The 11884-nt window shown below is 30.4% G+C and overlaps 2 protein-coding genes across 2 annotated transcripts; one reads left to right on the top strand and one right to left on the bottom strand.

Annotated features, from left to right (window-relative positions):
• Positions 1-348: 348 nt before the first annotated feature.
• On the bottom strand, positions 349-7341 carry LOC125053249 (zinc finger protein 729-like). Its single transcript, XM_047654512.1, has 11 exons — positions 7071-7341; positions 6749-6943; positions 6562-6589; positions 5794-6028; positions 4954-5178; positions 4133-4306; positions 3620-3823; positions 2457-2627; positions 1917-2106; positions 1298-1459; positions 349-498 (listed from the first exon to the last, which is right to left on the bottom strand). Exons 1-11 carry the CDS (start codon positions 7191-7193, stop codon positions 442-444), a joined length of 1764 nt encoding a protein of 587 aa, XP_047510468.1. The 5' UTR covers positions 7194-7341; the 3' UTR covers positions 349-441.
• A 219-nt stretch (positions 7342-7560) lies between these two features.
• LOC125049689 lies at positions 7561-11597 on the top strand. Its single transcript, XM_047649145.1, has 2 exons — positions 7561-8857; positions 9239-11597. The coding sequence occupies exons 1-2, from the start codon at positions 7823-7825 to the stop codon at positions 9506-9508; spliced, it is 1305 nt and encodes a 434-aa protein (XP_047505101.1). The 5' UTR covers positions 7561-7822; the 3' UTR covers positions 9509-11597.
• Positions 11598-11884: the final 287 nt, after the last annotated feature.

The following is an 11884-nucleotide window of genomic DNA, read 5'->3' as shown; positions in this document are numbered from 1 at the left end:
TTTTTTATTTGGGATATTCTTATATTTTACGTCTATATTAAAATAATTGCGGCCATCTTATAAAAAACGCATTGAATTACAGTTATTGCCATATAAAAAGCATGGCAACAAACACGGTACTAACTGTCCAACTCTAGGGTAGTACAAGCTAAAGTTTCTTTGGAAAATTACAAAATTAATTTCCAGTGACAGTAGATACTCAATGATGACGCATTTCTTATATAAGAAACCAAACAAGGAAGTGACTTCGAAGAAATTAAAAAGGTTCTAGGTTAGATGAAAGCCAAGGATTCCTACGAGGTCTAATTTATACTTTGATTTTGCATTTTCCATCATTAAAAGATAATATTTTCATGTAAATAATTTATTCACTGTATAATCATTATTGACATATCTGTTATTTAAAAGAAATACTGATACTTGACATATAAATCTACATAATTACTGTAAATCGCTCTTCGGAACATTTAAAGTAGTCGCATCGGTTTTGTGATATTCCTGAAACAAAAGTACACAAGTTTTATTATTTTATTTAGGTATAATCAGAATTAGTTAGTAGTAAATAGTAGTGACGGAAATTTAACAATATGGGGAAAGGAAAAAAGTATCTTTACTTGTACGTTCTTCACTGTTTGTGATGAAAAGGAACGTAATTACCACTCGCCGTTAAACCACTTTTAATGTGGAGCACCGCACTTAATAAAATGGATACATTTACTAACAATAAAATGTATGTGTAGGCTCAGATAATCAGACTCGTATTGAAATTGAAAAATGTGCCCGGCCAAAAGGTTTGCCATCACTGTCATGTCAAAAAATTATAGCTGTCAGAATTCTACGGAATTAAAAATCAGAGCACAGGTCAATATTTTTTGGAGCACCTAACTTGTAAAGGTAAGAATGACTATTAAAAGTTTTTCACGATTAAAAAAAATTAAATCCTATCCTGACCGGCCGAAATTCTTTTCCAATTAACATGCTGTTATATCGGAATGAAAATTTATAACCCCATATTTATATTGTGATTTACAAGTATTACAATAACAAATTTAAAGCCATACGAAGCTGACGTTTCCGACCTTTCGTTCTTTAATATATTAATATGACTATAGATAAGTAAAATTATATAATGGTAGAGATTCCCGAGGGCTGCCTGTATGACTCCCATTAGATGACAATTTCAAAATTAAGAAAAATCTAAGTAAGCAGTAATGTAGAGCATGAATAAATACTTAATTCAAGGATGAAAATATAACAGTAATAATAACATAACAATATATAGAAAATTCATAAATACCTGAGATGCTTGCTGTACGGAGTAGCAGTCATTCATTTGAACTGTCATTTTGTCAGGGTGTGCACGCAAGCGATGCGAACGTAACGTAGACGCGTACGCGAACCGCTCGTCGCACCATTTGCACGATAGAGGCTTATCGCCCGTATGCATTGCTAGGTGTACCTGTTATCAAAGAACAATAATTTACTGAAATTTATTATTTATTGAAGCGTTTATCTATATCAAAGGAACACGGGAGTATAGTCTTGTCTGGTTTTTAAAAACTATGATGTTAAAGTATTAACTAAAATTAATGAGGCGGGTTTACAGATTAACAAAAATAATTATGTTTCAATAGCCGTTTTATTTAAGAAAATTTGCGTTTTGTGCCTGACACATGGCGATTTAAGAAGACATGCCCTCACTTTATACTGAACGAAGTTATATTAATTGTTATATGCCAAAAATGTCAGGAGTAACACGATCGTGGGTGAACGAGTAACATTTAAAAAAAAATTAACGCCCAAGCATTGAGATGGATACATTTCCACGAAACACAATATCTGTCTGTGTTAATTATGTATCAATCAATAAAAATATTTTCTGTTTGTCAAACAAATATTTCTAAATACAAACATACCTTCAAAGTCTGTCGTCGTTTGAACGCCTTATTGCAATAGTTGCAGACATGCGAACACTTCTCATCGTGGACTAGGAGATGTTTCCTTAGCGTCCGTCGACTGTTAAGTACGCGACTGCATACGAAGCATACATACGATGTCTCTTCGTGTGTGTCCATATGTGTCTTTAAATTCGAGTACGTTTTGAAGCTGTAAATTTAATTAAAAAATATTTTAAATGACGCCGATATGAATGTGAAGTACCTAAGTGATAACTAATTGTTGTTCTGTAATTATTTCTTCCGAGTCGGACCAGGACCACCCTGAGTTCGAGCTAAAGCTGAAGAAGCTGTTCTTTGTTATCTTGTAATAACCGAGTGCGTGACTAACTTTCAGACAATTACGGGTTTTATAATAAGAAAAATATTTATTTATTTAAGATGCTATTTTTTTCATGATTTCATATCCATTTCCTATTGATAAGCACTTATAATATAATAGTATTCAATAAAGCTTTAAAATTGGCACTATATATTTTAAAAAATGACAAGTTAACTTACGCTTTAGAACACTTCCGACATGTGTAAGGTTTATCGTCACTATGTATGGCGCGGTGTTGCCTCAATTCACCATTAGTACCACACGCATATCCACACTGATCGCATACATAGCTCTTTATCTTCTCATGGACTATACGCTTGTGAGATACTGCCGATGAACGAGTGGTGAATCTGTAAACAAATTTGATAAACATAAACAAAACCTCAAGGAAATTTGATTACATTACGCAACTCGACGTCTCGAGTCTCTCGCTGACCACGTTTGCTGAAATGAAATGTCGATTGATGTAAATAATTTGAATTAGTGTTTGTATTTGTTAAAGAAGATTTATTTAAAAGTGTAATGATATAAATGAGCAGTGTTTGCCTAGTGGGTTCAGCGTGCGTCACTCATCCCTGATCGATTCGATTCCCGGCTTTACATCAATGGACTGCTCAGTGCGCATCTAATATTCGCTGTTCGGTTTAGGAAAACATCGTGAGTAAACCGGCATCTCTCAAATCCAAAATTTTACTATTTATTATTATTTCTATGCGCACAATTAACACTTACTCCTATTGTGAAAGCAAACATCGTGAGGAAACTGGTATGTCTTAAAACTCAAAAATATATGACATGTGTGTGACATGTGTCAGACACACAAAGCAGTGATCACTTCTTTAAAAAAAATATCAATGAAACGAATGCAATCTACGGCCAAAATCTATGTTAATAGGGTTGTAGAGCTATCGTATATTTATCTATCTATATATGTATATAAACGATGTTCGTTTGTCTCGCTAAAACTCTAGAATGACTTGCCTGTTTTAGCTGATTATGATCTTGAAATATTTGTGGAAGTTCAGGGAAGTTTTAAATGGTGGGAAATATAATTAATAAAGAAACATACTAAAAACGATTACTAGGTACTACAATTGAACTAAATTTCCCATAAACACTGTTCCTAGCTCGGAAATATTCGATGTCTTTTGTCTTTTGTAGAAATAAAAAAATGACACTTGGTTGTCATATATTTATTTCAAAATGTGTGTTTTATAGCTGTAGTATGAGCCCGATCTCTTTCGTCTGATTAAAAATTTTGTATAAGTTTTGACATAAATAATAAATAATATCAATCATCTTACATCATCGTCTACTTATATAATAAAAACATGATACTTACTTCTCATTACAAACATCACATTCATATATTTTCCTCTGCTCTATCGGTACATGTGATCTTTCATGGGATTTGACTAGATCTTTTGACGTAAACACTTTATCACATGAAGAACACGGGAATGTTCTTTCGGACTTCGGTATATGCCTTAACTTATGTCTTTGAAGTTCCTCCATTGTTTTCGCTGTTTTTGGACATTGGTCACAGCTAAAATATTTTATTATTTTCGTCAAACAAAAGTTAAATATAACCTCATTTATATAAAAAAAATGAATCATTCAAAATTAACCGTTTTTAGGAAGACGCTTAAAGAACAAAAAAAAACACATAGTCAATGAAACATATATCACGATCATTTCTATGTTATGTATGTTTCGCTAAAAAAGGAAGTGTTATGTGATTCAAGGATACATCTTTTGGAAGAGTGTAGACCACAGACATTTAAATCCATTCACGAGATTAGAAGTAGTTTTGTTTGAATATGATGGAATATTTGTTAATAAATAAAATACTTACTGTAATGCATCTGGACTCTTGTGGTCCTGAATATGTTTGTACATAACTGTTCTTGAATTAAGTGAAATGCCACAACTACAATGCACTATAGGTGTCGCTTTATGCTTCCACATACAATGTGTATTTAACTTATACCAACTAGAAAAGTCTAAATTACATTCTTCACAATTAAACCTGTAACATGATGTTTTCTATACATTTAAATAATTATTATTGCTAAAAGCATTGAAGCAGGTATTTATGTTATATTTGCGTACATTAAAGACAATAATATAATATCATGTTTAGGAAAAAAACTTTAGAAGAGCTTAAAATATATTATCTGAAAATCATTATCAGGTAAATTTAAAAATGCTTTATTTTTGTTCATAAAATATTTTAATTCATTAGGTCATAATCTGTTGTAGTGTATGCAACAAAGTATTAAAGACATCTTGTTTTAAAAGTTTCCGGGTGGTGATGGATAGATGATGGTGATAAAATATTTTCCATTTCAACTTTATGTATCTAAGATACTTTTAAAAGTAAATTTTCATAAGATTTCAAGTATATTTTTGAAACTTTATGCAATTAGGTTAAATTACAAGGCTTATACACTGTATACACTTTTGTAAATAAATTAAATAATGCTTAGCACCACAATTATATTAGTTTGCGTAAGCACTCTCAATGCATGTATAAACTTTTTTTAACTTTCACGTATTTTGTCACCCAAGTCAAACAAAAGGAAAATTGAAAAAAAAATATCCTGTAAGATCTGTCTAATGTATCTCTAAACAATAAAACCTTTTCTTTTGTAAATATTAAATCTTTGGACAAACCTAATTAGATCTGTGACTTTAATTGAATTCCGATTGGCGGATTTCCTTGAACCTCGTCGTGGTCGAGATTTATGTTCAGCTACGTGCCTGTAGATGGCACTCTTTGAAGTCAGGACAAAGCCACATATACAAAATGTATACACTTTTTTCTGGTGAACAGTATAATAGTGACTACGCAACGATTCCCATGAGTGCACACGTTTCGGACACTCTGCACAAGACATTCTGGAAGTATGTTATCTTACAAAATAATTGAATCTTTACAATATGTATATTAAAATTTAAATAATGAAATAATTAGCTTCACATAATACATGTTTATATTGGTTCCTACAATGGCCATAGCAAAATTTATTAGTAACTGTATAAATGTAATTTAACTCTTATAATATAAAAGTAATGTAAGAGAAAAACTTAGGATATTCTTAGGGTCTGTTTCACAATGTATGGATAAAGTACCAAATAGCTATGCAACACATAAATTATTTGGAAGATAAATTGTGCTTTTTGACACTTCATCGGACTCAAACTTATGATGGACTTTATGTGACGAATAGCGCTATCTGACAGTCGTGAAACGCAACAATAGTGTTTATCCTAGCAATAAGTAATAAATAGCTAATTTGAAACTTATGTAGAACTTATCCGTACATTGTGAAACAGACCCTTATTGTTGTTAATGGTTTTGTAATGGACCTGCATTCTATACTGAGCTCCATTCTATGATTTGCCGGAGCCATTAGCACTAGGGTAGAAACAACTTCTGTTCCACATAACAGAAAATACTTCTCAAATAATATAATCTCAAATACTTAGTGAGTCACCAACTAAGACACTTACTTAACAAAATTCTTCAGTTTGGCTCTTGGATCCTTAAGAAGTTTTTCTAGTTCTTCCCTATCTTTATCAGTCATTTCTCTTGGTTTGATACCTGAAGCTTGCTTAACCTTGGTTTCCTTTAAAGATGCAAGTGTAACACCATCACTAGTATCACTATCACATTCATTGTTGTCATTATCATAGTCCATATTGTCATCATCAACATCAGAGTAGGTTGCTTCATTATTAAGAGTGGCTGTAATATTTTTTTATTTGTGAACTATTTAAAATAAAGAGTTAAAGCAATATTTGTATATATGACAATAGGTAACTTTTTATTATTTAGTTCCACTATCCATTTACTTATTCCACGGATTATAATAACATGCCTGTTTAAATACCCCTAGTAAAAATATATTTTTCATAATAAAAACAATGCTTGTTTGATGTTTATAAGACATAGAGTTACTTGTGAGACAATAGCATTAAGTGCAGTTAGAAGCAGAGAAGTGAATTGTCTCCAATTAACTGGTTTAATTACCAGTCATCTAGCTATGAAACCTATAATTTATAAAACAAAAAACTATAATTTAGAAAAGAGACAAGTTGCCCAATAAATTTGAAGACTTCAAACATTTATTTATGTGTTTTAAATTTTGAGTAAGTTTCACACTAGAAACATTTATCTGTATATATGTTAAAATGTATTGAGAAGATTCCCACAGAAAATGATTTTATTTATAATTGTAAGTAATGATTATTATTTTTAACAAAACAAGAAAAGCTTACCTACTATTTCATCCATTTCAACTTTAACCTGGAAAATATTGTATGTTTGTTATAGAGTTGTTAAGGTTTTTCAAATCTATAAAGGCTAATTGTTTTTAAAATATTAACGAAAACAATATAACAATTGTAAGATAAATTAAAAAATATATTGTAGGATAGTTAAAAATTTAATTTTTTTTTTACTTACCTCTGATTTAATTTCAGTTATTCTATAATTTAAATCATCATTTATCTTAAGTTCAAGCTTTTCATCTTCCCTTGCACACATATTTTGTAAATTTTCTTGAACTTTATAACATTCCAAAACAAATAATTGAAATGATATCATTTTTTCTTCACAATTTAGACAAATTTTTGTAGGTAGTGTGTCATCTTCAGATATCTAAGTAAAGGAATTATTTATTCAAAAATAAGTAACGTAATAATGAATTTATTTCTGATCTTAGCAAGAAACAACTTCTGTGTGAGCTAAAAAAATATATCCATTTTAATTTTATAACATTACTTACGGTTATTTGTATGAATTCTTGTATAATTTTCAGTATATTTTTATTATTTTCTTCGTTTAAATCTTTTAAAACATGATCCTTATTCGCACAGAGGCGACATATTTTTTTTACATCTATAGCCATGGTTATCGAATGTCGAAATCTCGAATCTTAATTCTTAGCTTAAATAAAAGCTTAGCTCATAATATGAACGAAGCATTTCATTATAAAATAATGTTATATTTACACCTAAATTATAAATATAACCAAAGTAAAAAAAAACTAATGATAAATTTAAAAATAATAAATTCACAACAAACTTTGAAGAGTACCAAATTCAGAAACAGATATCATTAATCATACGACTGACAGTTGACACCTGTCAGCAATGAGCATAGATTATAATATGAAAATAGAGGAAATGTTTTAAATTATAAATAAATGTTAGTAGTCTGTTTATCCATAAACGTTTTTTTTTGATAATACGCTGTGGTTTTATCTGGCGCTTTTTGTTAACTTTGTAATCTGTTTCACAAAATAATGGCTTCCAAAACTTTAAACGATTACAAGTCTAACGTAAATACAAAGCTTCATGGTATATTATTTTCCTAAGTTCTGTAAATTTAAACGATTAAGACAATTAAATGTTGCAAGTTGTGGTTTACAAAATGAAGGTAAATTTATATTAACAAATGCTTAAAAGAACAATTATGTTTACCAGACATAACTAATAGGAGACCAAGCCATAGGGGATTAAATGTTGAATTAAAAAGATGGATATTCATCCAGAACTTGTTGAGCCCCTGTCACCTAGAATATCTTACAATAACAGCAGTAGTTACTGGAAAAGTGAGGATAGTGGCTATCATACATCTTTTACCCCTGGCTCACTAGAATGCTCCGAAGTATCGAACGATAGTATCAACTCCACTTTTATTAAAGGACGGATATGCTTCAGAAGTCCTTATCAGGTAGACTATTTCAATATATCTCCCGATGACCTTGTATCACATGCCAACATTTCAGCTTGTATAAGAAATAATGATTCTTTTAAAGATTCTCCTAAAGGTCGAAGAGGCATTAAGAGGCCGTTTCCTGATGAGTTAGAGAACATTGATATCCCATATAATTCCATACCTACTCCAACAACCTTAATAGCTGGTGGCTTGAGAAAACTAAAATTCAATGATACTAAACCAAAAGCATCTAAGAGCTTAGGTCACACAGATGATATACATGAATTTTACAACCTTCATGAAAAAGTTCATACTTTTCCATCCACTCCAATAAAGAAAACTTGTAGAACAAATTGTCACTTAAACAGTCCAACAAGCTTGAAGAGACCAGCAAAGAAGTTAAACTTTGCTATCCATTCACTCTCATGTGAAGCCAAAGGATTGCAACCTGTGACTAAAGTCACTAAGTCAAAGGCAGTGAAATCTATTCAATTTAGACCTGAACAGAAAATTGATATTATTAAAATGTTGTATGAGAAGGTGAATATGAGACCTCCATTAATGAAGATATTTAGTTACTTATCTAATGAGGACATTTTTAATTTTACCTTAGTTAGCCCATTGTGGCTAACAGTCTGGGAAAATATAAGTAAAACAAGTAAACTGTTGGAGTACAGAACATTTCTCAAAAATGTAGAGGAGAATGTAGAAAACAGAGATGTTGCACCAAAAATTCTTGGATCACACCAGAAAAAGCCACTTTCAGAAACAAATAATATTATAGTTTCAAAAACTCGACCAGTTAGTCCACCAGATACACCAAGGACTATTAAGTTCAAGAGATTTACAAAGGTAAGGTGTTTAAATGCACACTGTAAAGTTCATGGAACTATTATAGTAATACATTTGTAGTGAAAATAGACCTTAAGTTACATCTCAGTTTCAGTCAGACAGCAGTTTTAATGATGGATACAGAGAATTACTGTTGGTAGTTTTACTAACCTGTTTTAGTTGCACTAAATCATGAAGCATATGTTGTATTCTTTACTTCTTTATTATCATATAATATGCTGCATACTACAGTTTAATTTCTTTTAATGTTTATATTATTTCTCTGACAATTGTTAGTAAGTTAATAACTAAATTTAGAGCTAGGCATGTGAAGTGGAGTGTTATTTGACGTGGCTGAATAAATGTTTCTTTTTTGTTCTAATTTATTATGCATATTTACAGGCTGCATCACTGGATCTACGAAAACAACTGTCTTGTGTGAGATGCCATCAACCTGCCAAGGTAACGGAAGAAAGCTCTGGAGAAGAATGGGTGGAATGTACAAGTGTAACTTGTTCTTACCAGTATTGTAAGTTCTGTAAATGTGACAGACATCCAGGTAAGAAATGCTTTAAATATGATTTGGATGGCCCCAGCCCTTCTAAACGGAAGAAAAATACTTATGCTATCGGAACCAAGAAGAGCCGAAAAAATCTGAGGCGGCTGTTGTGACTTAAGTATAAATATGAAGTATCCCAGTGATTTGTTATTATCATTGCATTCCATGTCCAAAGATTGTTGATTTACAAAATCATTTTTAAGAGATTAGGGTTTTTTTTTGAAGTACATAGAGTTATCTAGGGTCTGATTTAGTGCCATTTTTATTGAATTAGGATATAACGGCATTTTATTTACCTCATAATTTACTTTAATGTTTTAAAATGGCTGCATTTGAATGGTCTATGTAGGATACCATGACGGTTTTGTTTTATTGTAATTTTTGGGACCAACATCTAAGATAGCAAGTAAAGCAAATGATACATTTGTGCTTTACAAAAGAATACATTTTACTAGTTTTAAAATTTGAAGTTAATTTAATGACAGACTGATAGATTTGCCATAAATGGTTAGTTTTAAGTTTTGTAAATAAATTAGTATTAGGATTTTTATGGTTATTCCAATTAGCAATATGTTTTGTTTGTCTCAAAAGCATTTAAGACTAGTTCAAACCACTAGCTGACAATGTACAAGTGTTCCTGTGATATTCCATCAACTATTTTAACATATTAAAATATTTAAAATTCTCAACACATTAAAACTAGTAAACTGGTAATATAATTATTACCAACTAAGGCAAAATATAAAATAAAATTGCTTAAAATTCCTCAATGTTTTAGTAACTCACCATTTTTAATACGACCTGAAGATAGAAGAAATTTTGTTTTATAGTTGCCTTGATACAGTCAGACCTAAATACCCTGAGACTGTTTTCGCCATTTTAGTTATGTAGCATACTCATTAGAATAAGTTTTTAATTTGCTTCAATTGGTTTAAAAACATCACTCCTTTACTTTAAAATGTGATTTTTTTTATGTGGAGGTGTTCTATGTTACAACTTAGTTAAGACAATTTACTATTACGTCTTGATAGATTGAATTACTTATGATTTCCATGACATTATATTAATAAATGCAGATACATTATTCGCTACGTTTCCCGTAGCCATTGTAATTTTTACAACAAAAAGCCTTTTTAATTTTATTAACATTCTTATAAAATACTCTTTTCTAGTCTTATCAATTTAAAATAGCCATAACTTATATTCTGTATTAAACATAATACACCTAATCACATCAAATAATTAGTCATTTTAATTGGACATCACACACAATTTTTAAAATACTCAATGACACAATTATTAGCATACATTCTTAGTTAGAATTTGGTGCACAGTGCATTTAAATACGTTAAACTATAATTATTATTTCGAAAATATTTGTATAATTGAATTGGTGTCGCCGGTTCTACAGTTTACCGTTAAGAGGTCCCTTTCTTGCTCGAAATTAAACGCGTACGAAGTAAGACGCTAACGGTTTTTTAGTATTTAATTTCTCATGTTATAATTAAATGCCTGTAAACTTATTAATATCCCATTGTGTAAAGTTTTTTTATGAACATTTGGGAGGAATCTTGATTATAGCGATCTTCAGAGAAAGATAAAAATTATTTCGGATTAGATTTAATCGTATCAGAACAATAATTTTCTTTGTCTGAAAGTTTTAAATATTTATCCAACCGTCATTGAATATTGAATTCTTTTTGATCTAATTAAGCGATCTGAGAAACAGGTTTTGGAGGCCTTACGAAACTTTATATATATACCTACATAACACCTGCACAATTGATAGTCATAGTCTTTAATTTTGAAGTATTTGTAATGGTAATGTAATATAATATATCCTAGTTAGTCAATTGTGCTAATCGTAATCCCAGTGTTAATAGTAATACCACTAGGGTTAAACAGTTGAGAGGTTTTTGTTCATGTATTCGGTTTTAATACAAATATTTAATTATCAATCGCTTTAAAATATACGAGATTTACCTACTAGTTACACAACATTAATTTATATCTAGCAGCCATATTTTATTTGATTGGTGATGAATATTTGACACTCGAAAAGGCCTAGACCTAGTAGAACCTCACCTTGACTCGATAGCATACCCAGGCTCAGCTATAGAAATGTAATTTTTTACCACAGAAAGAATTATTTATTACCAATTGTGCAAGAAGCTTCACTTATGTACATTATGTTGAATTTTGCCAAATTTTTTCTTTCTTTTTGTTTGTACAATACAATAATTGTGACATCTATAAGGTTTTACGAATCCCGTCTTCACAGGCGAGACAATGATTAATTACTTTAAAAAGTAAACATTATCTTATTTATTTGTAAATAATTCTTTCATTTTAATGATTAGGTTTAGTTTTAATTTGATATTTTGATTGATTTCTCTAATAATTTTATCTTGATTCAGTAGGAAGTCTACGTATACTTTGTTGCCCTAGTATTTGTAGTGATTAATGTAAATATTGTTTTAATGTGATTT

Source organism: Pieris napi, chromosome 1 (genome assembly GCF_905475465.1).
Source record: "Pieris napi chromosome 1, ilPieNapi1.2, whole genome shotgun sequence".
NCBI lineage: Eukaryota > Metazoa > Arthropoda > Insecta > Lepidoptera > Pieridae > Pieris > Pieris napi.
This window is presented reverse-complemented; position numbering and strand designations above follow the sequence as displayed.

What these genes read in the sequence shown, in the direction of transcription:
- LOC125049689 (XM_047649145.1), top strand. Translation starts at nt 7,823, where the DNA reads ATGGATATTCATCCAGAACTTGTTGAGCCCCTGTCACCTAGAATATCT. An exon ending in AGTTCAAGAGATTTACAAAG is followed by an intron (nt 8,858 to 9,238) that starts GTAAGGTGTTTA and finishes GCATATTTACAG; the next exon opens with GCTGCATCACTGGATCTACG.
- LOC125053249 (XM_047654512.1), bottom strand. Translation starts at nt 7,193, where the DNA reads ATGGCTATAGATGTAAAAAAAATATGTCGCCTCTGTGCGAATAAGGAT. An exon ending in AAACTGAAGAATTTTGTTAA is followed by an intron (nt 5,179 to 5,793) that starts GTAAGTGTCTTA and finishes ACATACTTCCAG; the next exon opens with AATGTCTTGTGCAGAGTGTC. An exon ending in AAGAGTCCAGATGCATTACA is followed by an intron (nt 3,824 to 4,132) that starts GTAAGTATTTTA and finishes AAAATATTTTAG; the next exon opens with CTGTGACCAATGTCCAAAAA.